Source organism: Nomascus leucogenys, chromosome 5, assembly GCF_006542625.1.
Source record: "Nomascus leucogenys isolate Asia chromosome 5, Asia_NLE_v1, whole genome shotgun sequence".
Taxonomy (NCBI): Eukaryota; Metazoa; Chordata; class Mammalia; order Primates; family Hylobatidae; genus Nomascus; species Nomascus leucogenys.
The window spans coordinates 121385664-121405593 of NC_044385.1; the positions used below are offsets into that span (position 1 = coordinate 121385664).

Genomic DNA, 19930 nt, shown 5'->3' on the forward strand with positions numbered 1-19930 from the left:
AAACTTTGAAAAAAATTTAGATGAATGTATAACTAGAATAACCAATACAGAGAAGTGCTTAAAGGAGCTGATGGAGCAGAAAGCCAAGGCTCGAGAACTACGTGAAGAATGCAGAAGCCTCAGAAGCCGATGCAATCAACTGGAAGAAAGGGTATCAGTGATGGAAGATGAAATAAATGAAATGAAGCGAGAAGGGAAGTTTAGAGAAAAAAAGAATAAAAAGAAACGAACAAAGCCTCCAAGAAATATGGGACTATGTGAAAAGACCAAATCTACGTCTGATTGGTGTACCTGAAAGTGATGGTGAGAATGGAACCAATTTGGAAAAACCTCTGCAGGATATTATCCAGGAGAACTTCCCCAATCCAGCAAGGCAGGCCAACATTCAGATTCAGGAAATACAGAGAATGCCATAAAGATACTCCTTGAGAAGAGCAACTCCAAGACACATAATTGTCAGATTCACCAAAGTTGAAATGAAGGAAAAAATGTTAAGAGCAGCCAGAGACAAAGGTCAGGTTACCCACAAAGGGAAGCCCATCAGACTAACAGCTGCTGATCTCTCGGCAGAAACTCTACAAGCCAGAAGAGAGTGGGGGCCGATATTCAACATTCTTAAAGAACAGAATTTTCAACCCAGAATTTCAGATCCAGCCAAATTAAGCTTCATAAGTGAAGGAGAAATAAAATACTTTACAGTCAAGCAAATGCTGAGAGATTTTGTCACCACCAGGCCTGCCCTAAAAGAGCTCCTGAAGGAAGCACTAAGCATGGAAACGAACAACTGGTACCAGTCACTGCAAAATCTTGCCAAATTGTAAAGACCATAGAGGATAGGAAGGAAACTGCATCAACTAACGAGCAAAATAACCAGCTAACGTCATAATGACAGGATCAAATTCACACATAACAATATTAACTTTAAATGTAAATGGACTAAATGCTCAAATTAAAAGACACAGACTGGCAAATTGGATAAAGAGTCAAGACCCATCAGTGTGCTGTATTCAGGAAACCCATCTCACGTGCAGAGACACACATAGACTCAAAATAAAAGGATGGAGGAAGATCTACCAAGCAAATGGAAAACAAAAAAAGGCAGGGGTTGCAATCCTAGTCTCTGATAAAACAGACTTTAAACCAACAAAGATCAAAAGAGACAAAGAAGGCCATTACATAATGGTAAAGGGATCAATTCAAAAAGAAGAGCTAACTATCCTAAATATATATGCACCCAACACAGGAGCACCCAGATTCATAAAGCAAGTCCTGAGTGACCTACAAAGAGACTTAGACTCCCACATAATAATAATGGGAGACTTTAATACCCCACTGTCAACATTAGACAGATCAACGAGACAGAAAGTTAACAAGGATACCCAGGAATTGAACTCAGCTTTGCACAAAGTGGACCTAATAGACATCTACAGAACTCTCCACCCCAAATCAACAGAATATACATTTTTTTCAGCACCACACCACACCTATTCCAAAATTGACCACATAGTTGGAAGTAAAGCACTCCTCAGCAAATGTAAAAGAACAGAAATTATAACAAACTGTCTCTCAGACCACAGTGCAATCAAACTAGAACTCAAGATTAAGAAACTCACTCAAAACCGCTCAACTACATGGAAACTGAACCACCTGCTCCTGAATGACTACTGCGTACATAATGAAATCAAGGCAGAAATAAAGATGTTCTTTGAAACCAACGAGAACTAAGACACAACATACCAGAATCTCTGGGACACATTCAAAGCAGGGTGTAGAGGGAAATTTATGGCACTAAATGCCCACAAGAGAAAGCAGGAAAGATCTAAAATTGAAACCTTAACATCACAATTAAAAGAACTAGAAAAGCAAGAGCAAACACATTCAAAAGCTAGCAGAAGGCAAGAAATAACTAAAATCAGAGCAGAACTGAAGGAAATAGAGACACAAAAAACCCTTCAAAAAATTCATGAATCCAGGAGCTGGTTTTTTGAAAAGATCAAAATTGATAGACTGCTAGCAAGACTAATAAAGAAGAAAAGAGAGAAGAATCAAATAGATGCAATAAAAAATGATAAAGTGGATATCACCACCAATCCCACAGAAATACAAACTACCATCAGAGAATACTACAAACACCTCTACGCAAATGAACTAGAAAATCTAGAAGAAATGGATAAATTCCTCGACACATACACCCTCCCAAGACTAAACCAGGAAGAAGTTGAATCTCTGAATAGACCAATAACAGGCTCTGAAATTGTGGTAATAATCAATAGCTTACCAATCAAAAACACTCCAGGACCACACGGATTCACAGCCAAATTCCACCAGAGGAACAAGGAGGAACTGGTACCATTCCTTCTGAAACTATTCCAATCAATAGAAAAAGAGAGAATCCTCCCTAATTCATTTTATGAGGCCAGCATCATCCTGATACCAAAGCCTGGCAGAGACACAACCAAAAAAGAGAATTTCAGACCAATATCCTTGATGAACATTGATGCAAAAATCCTCAATAAAATACTGGCAAACCGAATCCAGCAGCACATCAAAAAGCTTATCCACCATGATAAAGTGGGCTTCATCCCTGGGATGCAAGGCTGGTTCAACATATGCAAATCAATAAATGTAATCCAGCATATAAACAGAACCAAAGACAAAAACCACATGATTATCTCAAGAGATGCAGAAAAGGCCTTTGACAAAATTCAACAGCCCTTCATGCTAAAAACTCTCAATAAATTAGGTATTGATGGGACGTATCTCAAAATAATAAGAGCTATCTATGACAAACCCACAGCCAATATCATACTGAATGGACAAAAACTGGAAGCATTCCCTTTGAAAACTGGCACAAGACAGGGATGCCCTCTCTCACCACTCCTATTCAACACAGTGTTGGAAGTTCTGGCCAGGGCAATTAGGCAGGAGAAGGAAATAAAGGGTATTCAATTAGGAAAAGAGGAAGTCAAATTGTCCCTGTTTGCAGATGACGTGATTGTATATCTAGAAAACCCAATCATCTCAGCCCAAAATCTCCTTAAGCTGATAAGCAACTTCAGCAAAGTCTCAGGATACAAAATCAATGTACAAAAATCACAAGCATTCTTATATACCAATAACAGACAAACAGAGAGCCAAATCATGAGTGAACTCCCATTCACAATTGCTTCAAAGAGAATAAAATACCTAGGAATCCAACTTACAAGGGACGTGAAGGACCTCTTCAAGGAGAACTACAAACTACTGCTCAATGAAATAAAAGAGGATACAAACAAATGGAAGAACATTCCATGCTCATGTGTAGGAAGAATCAATATCGTGAAAATGGCCATACTGCCCAAGGTAATTTATAGATTCAATGCCATCCCCATCAAGCTACCAATGACTTTCTGCACAGAACTGGAAAAAACTACTTCAAAGTTCATATGGAACCAAAAAAGAGCCCGCATCACCAAGTCAATCTTAAGCCAAAAGAACAAAGCTGGAGGCATCACACTACCTGACTTCAAACTATACTACAAGGCTACAGTAACCAAAACAGCATGGTACTGGTACCAAAACAGAGATATAGATCAATGGAACAGAACAGAGCCCTCAGAAATAACACCACATATCTACAACTATCTGATCTTTGACAAACCTGACAAAAACAAGCAATGGGGAAAGGATTCCCTATTTAATAAATGGTGCTGGGAAAACTGGCTAGCCATATGTAGAAAGCTGAAACTGGATCCCTTCCTTACACTTTATACAAAAATTAATTCAAGATGGATTAAAGACTTACATGTTAGACCTAAAACCATAAAAACCCTAGAAGAAAACCTAGGCATTACCATTTAGGACATAGGCATGGGCAAGGACTTCATGTCTAAAACACCAAAAACAATGGCAACAAAAGCCAAAATTGACAAATGGAATCTAATTAAACTAAAGAGCTTCTGCACAGCAAAAGAAACTACCATCAGAGTGAACAGGCAACCTACAAAATGGGAGAAAATTTTCACAACCTACTCATCTGACAAAGGGCTAATATCCAGAATCTACAATGAACTCAAACAAATTTACAAGAAAAAAAACAAACAACCCCATCAAAAAGTGGGCAAAGGGTATAAACAGACACTTCTCAAAAGAAGACATTTATACAGCCAAAAAACACATGAAAAAATGCTCATCATCACTGGCCATCAGAGAAATGCAAATCAAAACCACAATGAGATACCATCTCACATCAGTTAGAATGGCCATCATTAAAAAGTCAGGAAACAACAGGTGCTGGAGAGGATGTGGAGAAATAGGAACACTTTTACACTGTTGGTGGGACTGTAAACTAGTTCAACCATTGTGGAAGTCAGTGTGGCGATTCCTCAGGGATCTAGAACTAGAAATACCATTTGACCCAGCCATCGTATTGCTGGGTATATACCCAAAGGGCTATAAATTATGCTGCTATAAAGACACATGCACACGTATGTTTATTGCGGCACTATTCACAATAGCAAAGACTTGGAACCAACCCAAATGTCCAACAATGATAGACTGGATTAAGAAAATGTGGCACATATACACCATGGAATACTATGCAGCCATAAAAAATCGTGAGTTCATGTCCTTTGTAGGGACATGGATGAAGCTGGAAATCATCATTCTCAGTAAACTATCACAAGGACAACAAACCAAACACCACATGTTCTCACTCATAGGTGGGAATTGAACAATGAGAACACGTGGACACAGGAAGGGGAACATCACACTAGGGGACTGTTGTGGGGTGGGGGGAGGGGGGAGGGATAGCATGAGGAGATATACCTAATGCTAAATGACGAGTTAATGGGTGCAGCACACCAACGTGGTACATGTATACATATGCAACAAACCTGCACATTGTGCACATGTACCCTAAAACTTAAAGTATAATAATAATAAAATTTTAAAAAAAGAAAAAAAAAGAAAAAAATAGAAGCTGAAATAAAATAAAATAAAAATAAAAATAGCCCAGTGTTTCACGTGATCTTTTGGAGAAAATGCAATTTAATCCCATAAAAAGTTATATTCAAAAGAGAAAAGAACTATAAATTCCAAGATGTTGAGAAAGCTGAAAATGGAATAAAAATGTATTGTTAGCTGCTAAATAAATACCTTACTTAGAATAAATCCATTTTGTAAGATGTATTAACATTTTAAGGCCACTAGAGTATACTGCCTGGCCAACATACTTTAAAAATGTAACACAGTTATCCATATAAATTAGCATGGTCTCCAAAAATCTTACCCTTACTGTATATAGTTATCTACTCATCACCAGGAGAACCAACCTGAGAGTTCTTCATACATGACTGTAATACTAAACAAGAACTAAAGGTGTTAATAAAAATATTTCTTTAATTAATTTTGCCTGGATAAAGAAATAATAAACTTTCACTTGTAAATAAGGGAAAATGTACATGAAATTACAGCCATCCCCATTCGTGAGTATTCATAGAGCACTCACCATCCTATTCCTTGTCTTCAATCAGCATGGCAGGAAAAAAAAGGGGGGGTATAACTTTAATTTTTGAAAGGTTACTTATATGTGTATATGAAATGGTAATCTGCAGTACAGAAAATTTGAGTAATAAATGTTTTCTCTTCTTTTGGGCTATACATTTGTTCAAGCTAAAGATCCAATATTATCAATGATTTTTGTAACCCATTAGATCAGTAAAGTTCTAGATTCTATAAAGTTTTTAGTTTTCTGTCAGAAACTTTATCAACTCCTGTTTCTCTAAGCACACTAAGTCAAATTTATCATATGAAAAGTGATTTTAAGTATCTCATACTTTATGAATGTCAGATGTATTAGAACTCCTTAAAAATAAAGAAACCAATATAATAAAGAGGAATATTTACCACAGCTTGCCAAGTTAATTAAAAAACGGTAAAAATAACACTGAGTTTAAAAATAGTAAATATTAGCCAACATTATTACTACAATATTTATTTTAAAAAAAATGATTTACTTAATTTTTTTCCTCAAAAGAAATTCAATTTAGGCAGTATTTTTTTCTTGGCAGCATTTTGTGAAACTATTTTAACAAATAATAACTTAATTATAATTTTCATTAATTTTATTCATGTTTAACAAACAACATTAATGCTTATTATATGCCATGAATTGTTAAAAATACTTTATTACTAAATTATATTATTTATTCTCTCCAAATTTAGAAACTTCCTAAACAAGTATGTACTATACCAATTATTTACTTGACTTTTATGGCAGCTGTGTTAGAATAAAGAAAATTACTACTTTCGAATATGGGAAATCATAATTTGTATGGTGATAGCACCATATAGTGCAAATGAAGAACAGGATCAAAAAATGCTACAAGGCTAATATTTAACAATTTATTTGTTGCCTTATGTTTGTTGTTTCATGTCTTTGAGGTTTAGCCGTTCTATAAATGAACTTTATTTATGGGACAAATAATTTATTCTGGGTAAAAGGAGAAAATAAATACATGCATATTTAACAGCGACCAACCATAGGTATCGAAAGTCTTAAATTTCAAATTTTCTAGTTATCCCAGGGATACCACTGGAGTTTCAGAAATAAAATCCCACTCTCGATGTAAACATAACAGTTGTATCTAACTAATGAAAACACTTCCATCTTTATGATTAATATGAAAATAAACTTCAATAGTAAGTAATTCAATATATGGCAAAGGTTTCAGAATTTTTTATAAAGAGCTGTTATAATTAGTAAAAAAGATAAACACAGCAAGAACAAATGAGCACAAGTTAGGAACAAGCAATTTACACAAGAAGAAATTCTAAGGCCAATAAACATGAAAAAAAGTTAATCCGTGCAATAATAAACTGCCAATAGTTGACTTTCTTGGAGACAAATTATAAAATTGGTTCAGTCCAGTGAATTAAATACACTTTTTAAAAAAAAAAAAAATAGAAACACCATTTCATTTATTAAACTGAAAAAGTTTAAAAAATAGTATGAGTGGTTATTAAAGTTCTGGGAAATGAACAGATTTCACATCCTGGGGTGAGTGTCCATGTTAGTACAATTTTATGAGGGTAGTTTACAAGTATGAATCAAAAATTTCAAGAAGTACATATACTTTATCAACTATTTTCCGGAAATTTGTGCTAAGGAAAGTCTGCAATGCACACAAACTGGTACACACACACAAAAAAAAATTAAATGAAAAAGTAGGGAAAGAATTTAAAGTCCCGTTCTATGGGACTGTTTCAATAAATGATGGACTATCCACAAGATGTGAAAAAAACAGGTACACACTATGGTTCTACCGTGCAAAACAATATGCTGTGTATGCATTTATTTGATGCTATAAAAATATTCACAGAAAGACTGGAAAAACATACTGTACACCAAAATATTATGAGTTATCTCTTTAATTGTGAAATTAGTGATTATTTTTAAAGGTTGTGCTTTTTTGCTTTCCGTAGCTTTTTGACATTAGCCATATGGTACTTCTGTAACAAATAAAAACAATCGTGTGTGCGTGTGTTTGTACTTTCTACATAAAAGAAAGGTGAAACATATGGCAAAACAGTATATCAAATTAATTCCTTAAAAACAAATGGGTATAATAATACCAATTTCATTTCTATTCAGACTTACTTTAGTTTCCAAAAGAGAAATCCTTGAACTTCATTTGTTTCCGTCTCATCCTCTACAGTAGTATTAGTCACAGCTACATTTTGGAAATAAAACAAAAATATTTTCAGACTGGGAAAAGAACATGTAATCAAAAATTAGAAGAACTTGGCCAGGTGTGGCAGCTCACGCCTGTAATCCCAGCACTTTGGGAGGCCGAGGTGGGTGAATCACTTGAGCTCACGAGTTCAAGACCAGCCCGACCAACACGGTGAAACCTTCTCTACTAAAAATACAAAAATTGGCCGGGCGCGGTGGCTCACGCTTGTAATCCCAGCACTTTGGGAGGCCGAGGTGGGCAGATCACGAGGTCAGGAGATCGAGACCACGGTAAAACCCCGTCTCTACTAAAAATACAAAAAATTAGCCGGGCGTGGTGGCAGGCGCCTGTAGTCCCAGCTACTAGGAGAGGCTGAGGCAGGAGAATGGCGTGAACCCGGGAGGCGGAGCTTGCAGTGAGCCAAGATTGCGCCACTGCACTCCAGCCTGGGTGACAGAGCGAGACTCTGTCTCAAAAAAAAAAAAAAATATACAAAAATTAGCCAGGCGTTGTGGCATGCACCTGCAGTCTCAGCTACTTGGGAGGCAGGAGAATGGCTTGAGCCTGGGAGGTGGAGGTTGCAGTGGACTGAGATCACGCCACTGCACTCCAGCCTGGGTGACAGAGTAAGACTGTCTCTAAAAAAAAAAAAAAAAAAAAAAATTAGAACTCACAACGAAATGAAATTCCATTTGTTTTACCTTGTTTTTCCTTCACGGACCAGATTAATACATATATATGTATGTGTACAGGCTAACATTCCTAAGTGTGAGCTGTCTTTTTGAACATGCTTGATTAAATACTTAGCAACTATAATACAGTGCTTTATAGATTAGTTAATAGTCAAGTTCTATTTTATAATCAGAAATAACCCAAAGGCCTGTAACAAATGCTGGGTTTAGCTTTTAAGTGAGGCAGGAAGTCCAAACCCTAAGTTTAAATATAAGTTCCTACATATTTCCAACACCTTTAAAGATAATCAAGGAATATTTAGAAAGACACCAAAACTCATGGTCTCAAAGAATAAAGATATAATATTTTATAGTCATTTCCCTTCTCCCTTACATACCAAATAATTATACTATACAGACTGGTTGGTGGAATATGTGAAAGCTGCTTTAGGATCATAAAGACTGTGACCTCTTACAGTGTGTGGGGTGGCTATCAGAGTGCATCAGAGGTCAGCAATTATGCTTACCCTTTCTTACTTTTCTGAAACTCTGAATCTCTAGGACTGTAAGTAAAAACAACCCTGGGTACTTTGATCTAGTCATCCTTTTCCTCTTGTTTGTTAATTCATTCATTGAGCATTTATTGACTGCTTACTATGAGGTGTCTATGACAGGATAGACACCAAGAACAACAGAGACACAAAAGATACAGACCATGAACTTTTCTAAAAGAAGGCACAGAAAGATATGGGATATAGAAAAGAGAAGAGCATTCTCTAACAGAGCAGCAAGATAGGCAGCCATCTAAGAGGCACAGACTGATATATTTGAGTCTTAAAAGATATGAAGTCTGGCCGGGTGCGGTGGCTCAAGCCTGTAATCCCAGCACTTTGGGAGGCTGAGGTGGGTGAATCACAAGGTCAGTTCAAGACCAGCCTGGCCAACATGGTGAAACCCCGTCTCTACTAAAAATACAAAAATTAGCCAGGTATGGTGGCAGGCACATGTAATCCCAGCTACTCAGGAGGCTGAGGCAAGAGAATTGCTTCAATCTGGGAGGCGGAGGTTGCAGTGAGCCGAGGTTGCACCACTGCACTCCAGCCTGGGTGACAGAGCAATGATTCCATCTCAGGAAAACAAAGAAAAAGATATGAAGTCTTTAGAAGAAATGAAAGAAGCGAAGACAGCGGTAGGCGGAAGGAACAGCATATGCTAAGGGATGAATGTAGGAGAGGTCATAAAGACTTCCCATGGAGCCCATGCATAAAAGCATCCAGGGAACAGAAAATTATTCTAAATAATAAGTAGTTTAGTGTTTCAGGCAAGAGGACACAAATTAGAGAGGGCTGAAGGACAGTAAAAAGGCAGTAAGAAATCAGATTATGAAAAGCTTTGTTTGCTATGTTCTGAATTTTTGAGAGAGCTTACAGGGAGCCACTAAAGGATTTAACCAGTGGAATCACAAAGTCAGATTTTCAACATCAGAAGTTCATTTGGAAAGTACTGTGGAGATTAGATTGATTAATCTGTTTTGAGGGGTGGTGAGATTGAGGGCACTGAAGACCTAAGATCAGAGAGATGGCTAGTTAAAGGTCTGATACATGTATACAGAGAGAAAAAAAGAACTGCACTAAGGAGTGGCAACTAGAATTGACAGGCGAAGACATATTCCAAGTGTGTGTAAAAGGCTGATGACAGGCCAGGCGCGGTGGCTCACGCTTGTAATCCCAGCACTTTGGGAGGCCGAGGCGGGTGGATCACGAGGTCAGGAGATCGAGGCCTTCCTGGCTAACACAGTGAAACCCCGTCTCTACTAAAAAAATACAAAAAATTAGCTAGGCGTGGTGGCGGGCGCCTGTAGTCCCAGCTACTTGGAGAGGCTGAGGCAGGAGAATGGCGTGAACCTGGGAGGTGGAGCTTGCAGTGAGACGAGATTGCGCCACTGCACTCCAGCCTGGGCGACAGAGCAAGACTCCGTCTCAAAAAAAAAAAAAAAAAAAAAGGCTGATGACAGAATGCAGTGCATAATAATACAGATGATACATATGTCACCATCTGACTTTTTAAAGAAAATTCTATAAGCGCAAGAATAGCTAAAAATGCCTTAAATTACTATCGTGACTACAAGAGAGTAAATTATAAAGCATTGTAGAGCTATACACAAGCTATACAGAAATACATAAAATCAGAGTATTATTTTTACTATACTTTTTCAGTAACTCTTTAACCAAAAATATTTAAATTACAGTAATACAGATCTTTATTTGAAGCACATTCAGTAGGAGGAGCCAGAGAGAAGTCTGTGATGAAAGCAGGGCCTCTATATGAAAAAACAAAGTTGAAGCAGGAGCCTCATCTGAGTGCATATAAGAGAATAAATGTAAAACTCTTAACCAAGAATCAGGCATAAATAAATTTGACATGAACCAGGTAATAGAAGACTTCCATAAGTGTTCTGAGAACTTGTTCAGTTTATTTAAGTCTCCAGAGTCTCTTCATCTAGAGTATACATTTAGTTCATAGAATACAGATAGATATTGGTTAGTAGATCACAAATCTAATGAATCTACCTCATCTAAACAATTCATAGGCCTCTGTCATCCTGCTTCAGGAAAGAAAAAAAAAAACTACCATCCTAATTTCATTACAAATAAATATTTCAGACAAAACTTCCTTACATGGGCGAGACCCAGATGCCTATGCCAGTCACCTCTAGCAATAATCAGCCTCATCTATTGCCACAGTGTACCTTACATATACTATCAATTGTTATATGGTGCTGAAATGGTTGGGAGCCCATCGGGTATAAGCAAAATAACATACAATTTCATATTTTTAAAGAAATTTTGATAACCAATAATCTTAAATACATTTCTTTCAGCTTAAAATTTAATTCCAAATTTTAATGAAGAATATGTCCACCCCATCTCTAGCCTCAAATGAACATATGTAGGATTATACTCATTAAATTTTTAAAAAACGAAAGTATGTAAAAGCCTCCAACTTTTCATTCTACTCAAGTGCTGAGATAGAGAACTTACTTTTAACTTGGGTATCATCCAGTGCTTTGTATTCTGTACTCTTAATTGCTAGCTCCACACCATACCCAGATAAGTACATTTTCCGTGAGCTTGGTTTCTGTGCAAACACATTTATTTTATAAAAAGAGAAAACAGTCAAACATCTTGTTTTAAAGTCAGTACCACGATGTATTCGGACACAAGGGTAAATTAGTAATATTGAAGGTTTTTAATCACTGTGAAAAATTTGGGGGTTGTTTACATTGTCTCTAGCCTATCAAGGAACTAGAATTTGGTTAATGACTACTCTGTGAAAGCTTTGTCATGACTACTGTTTTAATTACTTTTTAATTTTTACAATTAAAATAAAAAATATCTGATCTTTTTCTGTTATTTCTTCAATGATGAGTTAATTAACAGAGGATCCAATACAGACAAGTTTCAACAAAACTGTTTTCCTTTTTGGGGATCCCCAAAAGATTTGCTAAACCAAAAATGTTCTTCACTTGCTGGTTGTCTAGATGTAGGACAACTAGAGTGCTGCCAAAAGCAAACACTGGAAAGTAGTGGCAAAGGAGACAAAAAAAGTTAGTGCCGTGAAATACCTGATAAAAGTTTTCTTTGTTTCTCAATGATTAAAATATACCAAATGCCACAAATTAACATCTGTTCTTGCAGTAAGGAGCTACAGTTCACTAAAACGGAGTGGTCCGAAATGTTTATGATCAGAATTTTAGTACCTTTAATTTTGTTCTTTCTATAAAGGGCAAATATTAAATGTACTCCTAGAGATTACCTCATCAAGCAAGAGAAGTCACCATATTTTATTCAAAAGGAAGAAACCCGGATGAACACACATAATAGTTTTAAAGTTGCTCCCGCTTCCAGACTGAAGTTCTTGTTGGCTGTACTGCAACCATTATCATTTGGCATATCTCAAGGGGTTAGAAAACCACTTTAACCTAGAGCTCAGCAAACTCCCTGGAAGATGCCATGTGTCTCTGCTTAATTCAGGTTTGCATAGGGACAGTTTTGCATGATAGAGGAAAAGGTAGAGATTGGAGGGAAGGAGAACTTTAGTAGTGTGTTATTCTTTGTATTCTCTTCTTTCCTCCCTAAACTTTCTACCAAGCCTTATTGATACGCATATGGCCAGAGTGACTGTTCTTTGGCCTGTTCTATTTCCAAGTAAGAATATGTAAAAGTTAACTTCAGATATTCAGACAAATACTTAACATTGCTGCCCACACTAAAATTTAATTTGCTAATTTCTCAGGCCCACATTATATGAAAGATAGCATGTAGAAACTGGGTTATTTATAATTATAGTAATCTGACAAAGATGAAAATTTTTTAGAGTTTTCAATTTCATAACAGCTCAATTTAAAACTACATTTTGAGTATCTAGTCAAAAGACCAATCAGTTGGTGGCTAAGTGAATCGAAACTATAAGGCCATGTATCTTGTTATAGTTCATAAAAGAAATGCAATTTCACATAGTCAATTTCCATTATCAGTTCTGGAAAGTTATTAGCTCCTCAGTAATAACAATGTTTCCTAAATTCATACTTACTTTCCTCATTTGGAAATGTGTTGATATAAAATTTGAATTGTAATCTTGTAGTTTAGTAAGTTTGGATTTGCAAACCAAACTACCAAATCAACAGGTTAAAAAAAAATCTTTGTTTTTCTATTTCTTTTTCCCCCACGAAAAGGCTTTTTTCCCCCACAAAAAGGCATATGTTAAAAACGCAGCATAAATATGTCTATTTTTATTAGAATTACGTTAACTAGATTTACATTACAGTTATTTTGAACATAAAAGATGTCATTCATTAAATATAAGGCTATAATTTGATGTTACTAAATGCCCAGATAGTTAATATGATTTTACAGAAGCACACTTAATGGTCACATTCTCTATGTCAGGCCTCTGAGCCCAAGCCAAGCCATCGCATCCCCTGTGACTTGCACGTATATGCCCAGATGGCCTGAAGTAACTGAGGAATCACAAAAGAAATGAAAACACCCTGCCCTGCCTTAACTGATGACATTCCACCACAAAAGAAGGGTAAATGGCCGGTCCTTGCCTTAAGTGATGACATTACCTTGTGAAAGTCCTTTTCCTGGCTCATCCTGGCTCAAAAAGCTCCCCCACGGAGCACCTTGCGACCCCCATTCCTGCCCGCCAGAGAACAAACCCCCTTTGACTATAATTTTCCTTTACCTGCCCAAATCTTATAAAATGGCCCCACCCCTATCTCCCTTCACTGACTCTCTTTTCGGACTCAGCCCGCCTGCACCCAGGTGAAATAAACAGCCATGTTGCTCACACAAAGCCTGTTTGGTGGTCTCTTCACACGGACGTGCATGAAACTCTAAATAATAACTTGAGACCGATTCTCAACAGATGGGCATAGCTCCCCAGCGGCATGTTAGAACCACTTGGGAGAACATTTAAAAAAGACAGACAATTAACAACAACAAGGTTCATTGCACAGGTTTACTTATAGATTTTCTTATAGATTTTTATAAGAAATAGCTATTTTATAGATACCTACTTTTATAGATAGTTACAGATTTTCTCCCACCTTGCCACCTGAAACAGCAAGTCCAGCCTCTCCTCTTCCATTTCCTCCTCAGCCTACTCAACATGACTGTGAGGATAAAGACCTTTATGATGATCCACTTCTATTTAATGAAAAATGTATTTTCTCTTCCTTATGACTTTCTTAATAACATTACTTATCTAGCTTACTCTACTGTAAGAATTACAGAATATAATAATACATGTGACATGAAAAATATGTGTTAACTGACTGTTTCTGCTATCAGTAAGGCAACCAGTCAACAGTAGGTTATTAGTACTTAAGTTTTAGTGGAGTCCAAAGTTATACGTATATTTTTTTAACAACATGAGGGGTCAGTATCTCTAACTCACACATGCTTAGGGGTAAACTGTACTTGTATCTCCCACTCCCATTCCTATTCTCATTTGCCTCTCAGCTCTGCCTTACCTGATAGAGAATCATAGTCTTAAGGTGCTACTGTTATTGATAGGAATGTATCCATCCTTCTAGCAAACTCGGGAAAAATTGAGAATTATTGGCATAAGATGATGAGACAATATAAAATGTTTTGAGTGCACACTATAGACCCATGACTCTGTCCTCTTCTTTTATATTTATTTTTTCTGAAAACACTTTCATCACCATCTAACATAAATCTGTTTTACATCTCTTGCCACTAAAATTGAAGTTCTCTGAGAATAAGGAATGTTTCTCTCTTATTCACTGCTACATGAACCAATGCCTGGCACAGAGGCATCCAAATATTTATGAAATTAGTGACTTAAATATGTAATCATTTACAAAATGTACACACACCCACACTTTCTCTTTATCTCACTTTACAGATAATCTTTATGTAGATTATGCAAATATCTATATGCCAACACACTCAAGAATAAGATTTTCCACTTCTACTAAATAGCAATAACTCACTCAGAATTATACAATGAACAATTAAAATTGAGAATGTGAAGAACACTGAGGGAAAAAAATATATTTTATATGATGTTATTGTAGGGCAAGTCCCCAAAAGATCTTGGCAACCCAGCTCTTCCTTGCTTTCTCACTTGTAAATCTCAGAATAACTGTAGAATGATGTGCTAGAAGTGCAAGAAATATGAAGGAATTGCCAGTAAAGCCAAGCTCTGTTCCCATCGCTCCTAGAACAGGATGTCTTGAGATGCTTTAGCACAGCTCATCAAGCTGCTCCTAGGTATAAAACCCAGGGCAGAGCAGGCTTTCAGAGTTCCTCAGCTGTGGTGCAACATGAACGACGTGCACGTGAGACTCCATCCATCCTGGACGGCTATCCTAAACTTTGGGGGATGAGCTTGCCATGAATCCTTAGGTGTCTATTGTCCCTTGCTGCCTGTCTGTGAGTAATAAAGTTGCTTCCCTAAACTTGTTGTGCGAGTGTTCTGTCTCACCAGACTCATGCTAGTGGATTGATACTGGTACACAGTATTGGCAAGGTGTTTACAGTCCTCCCCGGGATTGATACCAGTGCACAGTGAACTTGCATCATAAAATTATCAAATATATAAAACAAAATTAAGATACTGAAATAAGCTACTTATCTTCTATCACCAGTACTAAGCACAGTGCCCAACTTACAGGCATTTGTGGAAGATTATTATAAAGGTCACAAATGAATAACTCCTTCCCATGTCCAGACTCCTTTGCAATGTGACCTTGCTACTTCTCACCAGAAAATTGAGTCTATTTTTCCATTCTTTTGAACCTGGCTGGCCTTGTGACTTGCTTTGACTAACACAAGGTGGCAGAAGTATCACTGTATGAGTTCTTGGGCATAGCGTTTAAGAGGTATTGCAAGTTCTACTCTTTTCTTTTTGGGACCCTAAGCCATCGTGATGTGAAGAATCATAGTCTAACTCTTGGAAGATGAAAGGCCATGTAGAAAAGACAAGAAACTCCAGCTAACAGCCTCAATTGCCACACAGGTCTGTCAGAATAACTCGAATCCCCAAGCTCTAATCCAGTACTGAATGACCCCCATTGCATGAACAATACCAGCAGAAAAAGTGCCCCGACTGTCAACCCACAGAATAAAGAGAAACAGTAAGTCAATATTGCCTTAAGCCACTAAATTTTGAGAAGATTTGTTACAAAGCAGTTCAGACACAGACACAGCATCTAATAAATGTGCATGGAGGAAAGAAAGAAGGAAGAGATGACAGATTCCTCTAACAAATTTCTAATTCAAAGAATACCTAGTTTCCTCATAAATAGTAGTAACTTAAGAGTTTTTCATCCTCTACAATCATATATTACTGCTTTGAGAAGTTATAAGGTAGCTTCAATTAGCACTAAGAAACTTAATTTTGGATTCCCCATGTAAGCAGCAAAGCTATGGTATCAAAGTAACTCTAGGAAAAAAAAAACATTTGTTTTTTAGATTTTTTATTTTTAATTATTATGGATACAGAAAAGTTGCACATATTTATAGGGTATATGTTATAATTTGATACAAATATACAAAATGTAATGATCAAATCAGGGTATTTGGGATATCTATCACCTCAAACATTTTATCATTTCTTTGTGTTAGGAACATTCCAATTTTTGAAGTCAGGGAGACAGAGACTAGAATGATGGTAGTTACCAGAAGATGGAAAAACTAGTGGGGATGTGGGGATTAAGAGGGGATGGTTAATGGGTATAAAAATACAGTTAGGAAGAATAACATCTAGTGTTCAGCAGCACAATCGAGTGACTATGGTTAATAATGTATTGTATATTTCAAAACAAGGAAAAATAATTTTATAAGCATTACATCCTTATTAAAGAGCCACCTAATTATGACCTCCTCTCTCAGAACTAGAATGTCTCATCTTTCTCTTTCTTTAGTGGACAGATATCAGAGGGCCTCAGAATCATATGCTATATATTCCCAACCAATGTGCCAGATCTAATGAAAGATCTCCAGGAGTGAGAGCACTGTATTATTTAAAAGAACACTCCAATTGGTGTTGAGGTAGAGAATGAGACTGATAATGGAAAACAAAATAACCTTTGACTTTATTTTTAAAGTTTTATTACTTAAAAAATAAACTTGAAAAGATAAAATGTTAGCTGTCAATTCTGGGTAGTATATACAAAAATGTTTATTATTTTTAGGCTTTTTGTATTAGAAAATTTTCTGAAGAAAAAATAAAGCAGATGGAATGAGAATGATAACAGAAGAAAAAGGCACCTGTGGGAAAGTGAACATTTGAATACCTAGGATAGATACCACCATATGCTAGTGAAGCTGGTAAAGATATTTAGCTAGAAATCTATAAAGCTTGCTAAAGGCTAAATATGGGTTAACGTGAGAGGGTGAAGCCCCTGGTAGCTCCAGACATAGCAAGGCTGAAACCCTCTTGCACAGGGAAGACTGGGGAAGGTCCTGAGAAAGCTTCTACTCTAATGCTGACAGGCAGAGAGGAAAGAAAAATCACTGCTGAAATCCACTTCAGACCTATGTCCCCTACGGAACCAAAGCCTTAATCTTCAGAGGCAAGGGCAACAAAATTGCAGCTATGTAGTGTACTGGTGGAAGCCCACTGAAGATGGGAGAAATGAAATAGACGAAAGCCTTAATCTGAAGGAGGGACAGGAATACCTGCCAGGCCCAATATTCTGAGAGAGGATCAGAAACCTTGAGGCCCAAATTTACAGTCTGCCTAGAAAGGAAACTTAATTGGAACATCAGAGAATATCCCCTTCCTTACCTACCCCCTCACCTTCACCTCAAGGCCAGTCTAACAAGGGTTGAGTAAAGATAACACTGAAATACAGGTGGGAAAGCTATAAGAAACACATTGTCTTTGGGGAGCTGTACAAAGGGAAGATCCAAATCTAAGTGGGGAGACCTAAAGCCAAGTGAACCACAAACGTGAAACCCAACCCAACTCCTGACCAGAGCAGCTCACTCCTGCATACATGAAAGGCATGGCCTACACTAAAGGCAGGGTCAAGGCTCCTACACACAATGTTGAGCTTTCAACAACAACAAAAATCACAAGATGTCCAAGAAGTCAAGGGAACAAAAGTCTGAAGAGGCAAATCAATCAACAATTTCAAAATCAGATGTAAAAAAGAAGTTGAAACTTTCAGGAGGGAATTTAAAATAATGATTAACATGTTAAATGCTCTAATGAAAAAAGTAGAACATATGAATGATGAGAGAGGCAAATTCATTACACATATTAAAACTGTAAGAAGGAGCCAAATGGCAATGACAGAAATTAAAAGCACTGTAACAGAAGTAAAGAATGCCTTCAACAGAGTCATAAGTAAACTTGATATAGCCAAAGAAAGAATTGGCTGGCCGGGCGCAGTGGCTCATCCCTGTAATCCCAGCACTATGGGAGGCTGAGGTGGATGGATCGCCTGAGGTCAGGAGTTCGAGACCAGCCTGACCAACATGGAGAAACCATGTCTCTACTAAAAATACAAAAACTAGCCAGGCATGGTGGTGTGTGCCTGTAATCCCAGCTACTTGGGGGCTGAGGCAGGAGAATCGCTTGAACCCAGGAGGCGGAGGCTGCAGTGAGCTGAGATCGCACCACTGCATTCAAGCCTGGGGGACAGAGCGAGACTCTGCCTCAAGAAAAAAAAAAAAAAAAAAAAAAAGGAATTGGTTAACTACAAGGCAGTTCAATAGAAATTATTCAAATTGAATTTAGGAAGAAAAAGTAGTAGAGAAAGAAAGGAAAAAATCCAAAAAGCAAACAACAGCAAGAAACTGAGCAGAACACTCAGGAGCTGTGAGATAGTAGCACACATGGGAAACATCATGAGTGCCTAAAGGGAGAAATATGCCTCAGGACAAAGACAAAGAGGAAAGGCAGGACTGCCGCCCCCAGTCTTGGAAATTCTAACTCTGCTCTGTAACTTGAAGAGGAGAGAACACCTCCAAATTCATTCTAGGAGGCCAGCATTACCTTGATACCAAAACAAGACAAGGACACAACAAAAAAAGAAAACTATATGCCAATATCACTAAGAAACACAGATGTAAAAATCCTCAACAACATATTAGCAAAATGAATTCAGCAACAACTTAAAAAGATTATGCACCATGATCAAGTGAGATTCATCCCAGGGATACAGGATAGTTCAGTATACACAAATCAATAAATGTAATACACCATATTAAAAGAACCAAGAACACAAAAACCATATGGCAGTTTAAATATGTGCTGAAAAGGCATTTGATTAAATTCAACATCTCTTTCTGACAAGTAACTCCCCCACAACAAACTAGGTATAGAGGGAACATACCTCAAAATAATTAAGGCCATATATGACAAGTCCACAGCTAATATCATATGGAAACAGGGAATAATTGAAAGCCATCCCTCAAAGATCTGGAACAAGACAAGAATGCCCCCTTTCACTATTTTTATTCAACGTAATACTAGAAGCCTTAGCCAGAGTAATAAGGCAAGAGAAATAAAGGGCATCCAAATTGGAAAGGAAGAAGTAAAATTACCCTTGTCTGCAAACAATATGATCTTATATTAGAAAAACCTAAAGACTCCACCAAAAAACTGTTTGAACCAATAAATGAATTCAGTAAAGTTACAAGATATAAAATCAATATACAAAATTCAGTACTATTTATATACACAAACAGCAAACAACATTCTGAAAACGTTACAATAGTTACAAATGATATGAAATACCTAGGAATTAATTTAACCAAAAAAGTGAAAGACCTATATTAATACAAAGAAAACTACAACACTGATGAAAGGAATCGAAGAGAACACCAAAAAATGGAAAGATATTCCATGTTCATGGATTAGAATTCATATTCAGACAAATGCACCAATGGAACAGAATAGAGAACTCAGATGTAAATCTACACATTTGGAACCAACTCATCTTCGACAAACATGCCAAGATCATACACTGGGGAAAGAGCAGTCCTTTCAATATGAAAA

At 37.0% G+C, this 19930-nt stretch overlaps 1 protein-coding gene across 1 annotated transcript in view; it reads right to left on the bottom strand.

Moving 5' to 3' along the window:
- LOC100592830 (UDP-glucose:glycoprotein glucosyltransferase 2) overlaps window positions 1–19930 on the bottom strand; it is a 254403-nt gene that overhangs the window by 189116 nt on the left and 45357 nt on the right. The window contains exons 6-7 of the mRNA XM_030813564.1: window positions 11428–11524; window positions 7640–7712 (exon numbers count right to left, since the gene is read on the bottom strand). Coding sequence (XP_030669424.1) covers window positions 7640–7712; window positions 11428–11524 — 170 coding nt within the window. The remainder of the gene's footprint in view (window positions 1–7639; window positions 7713–11427; window positions 11525–19930) is intronic.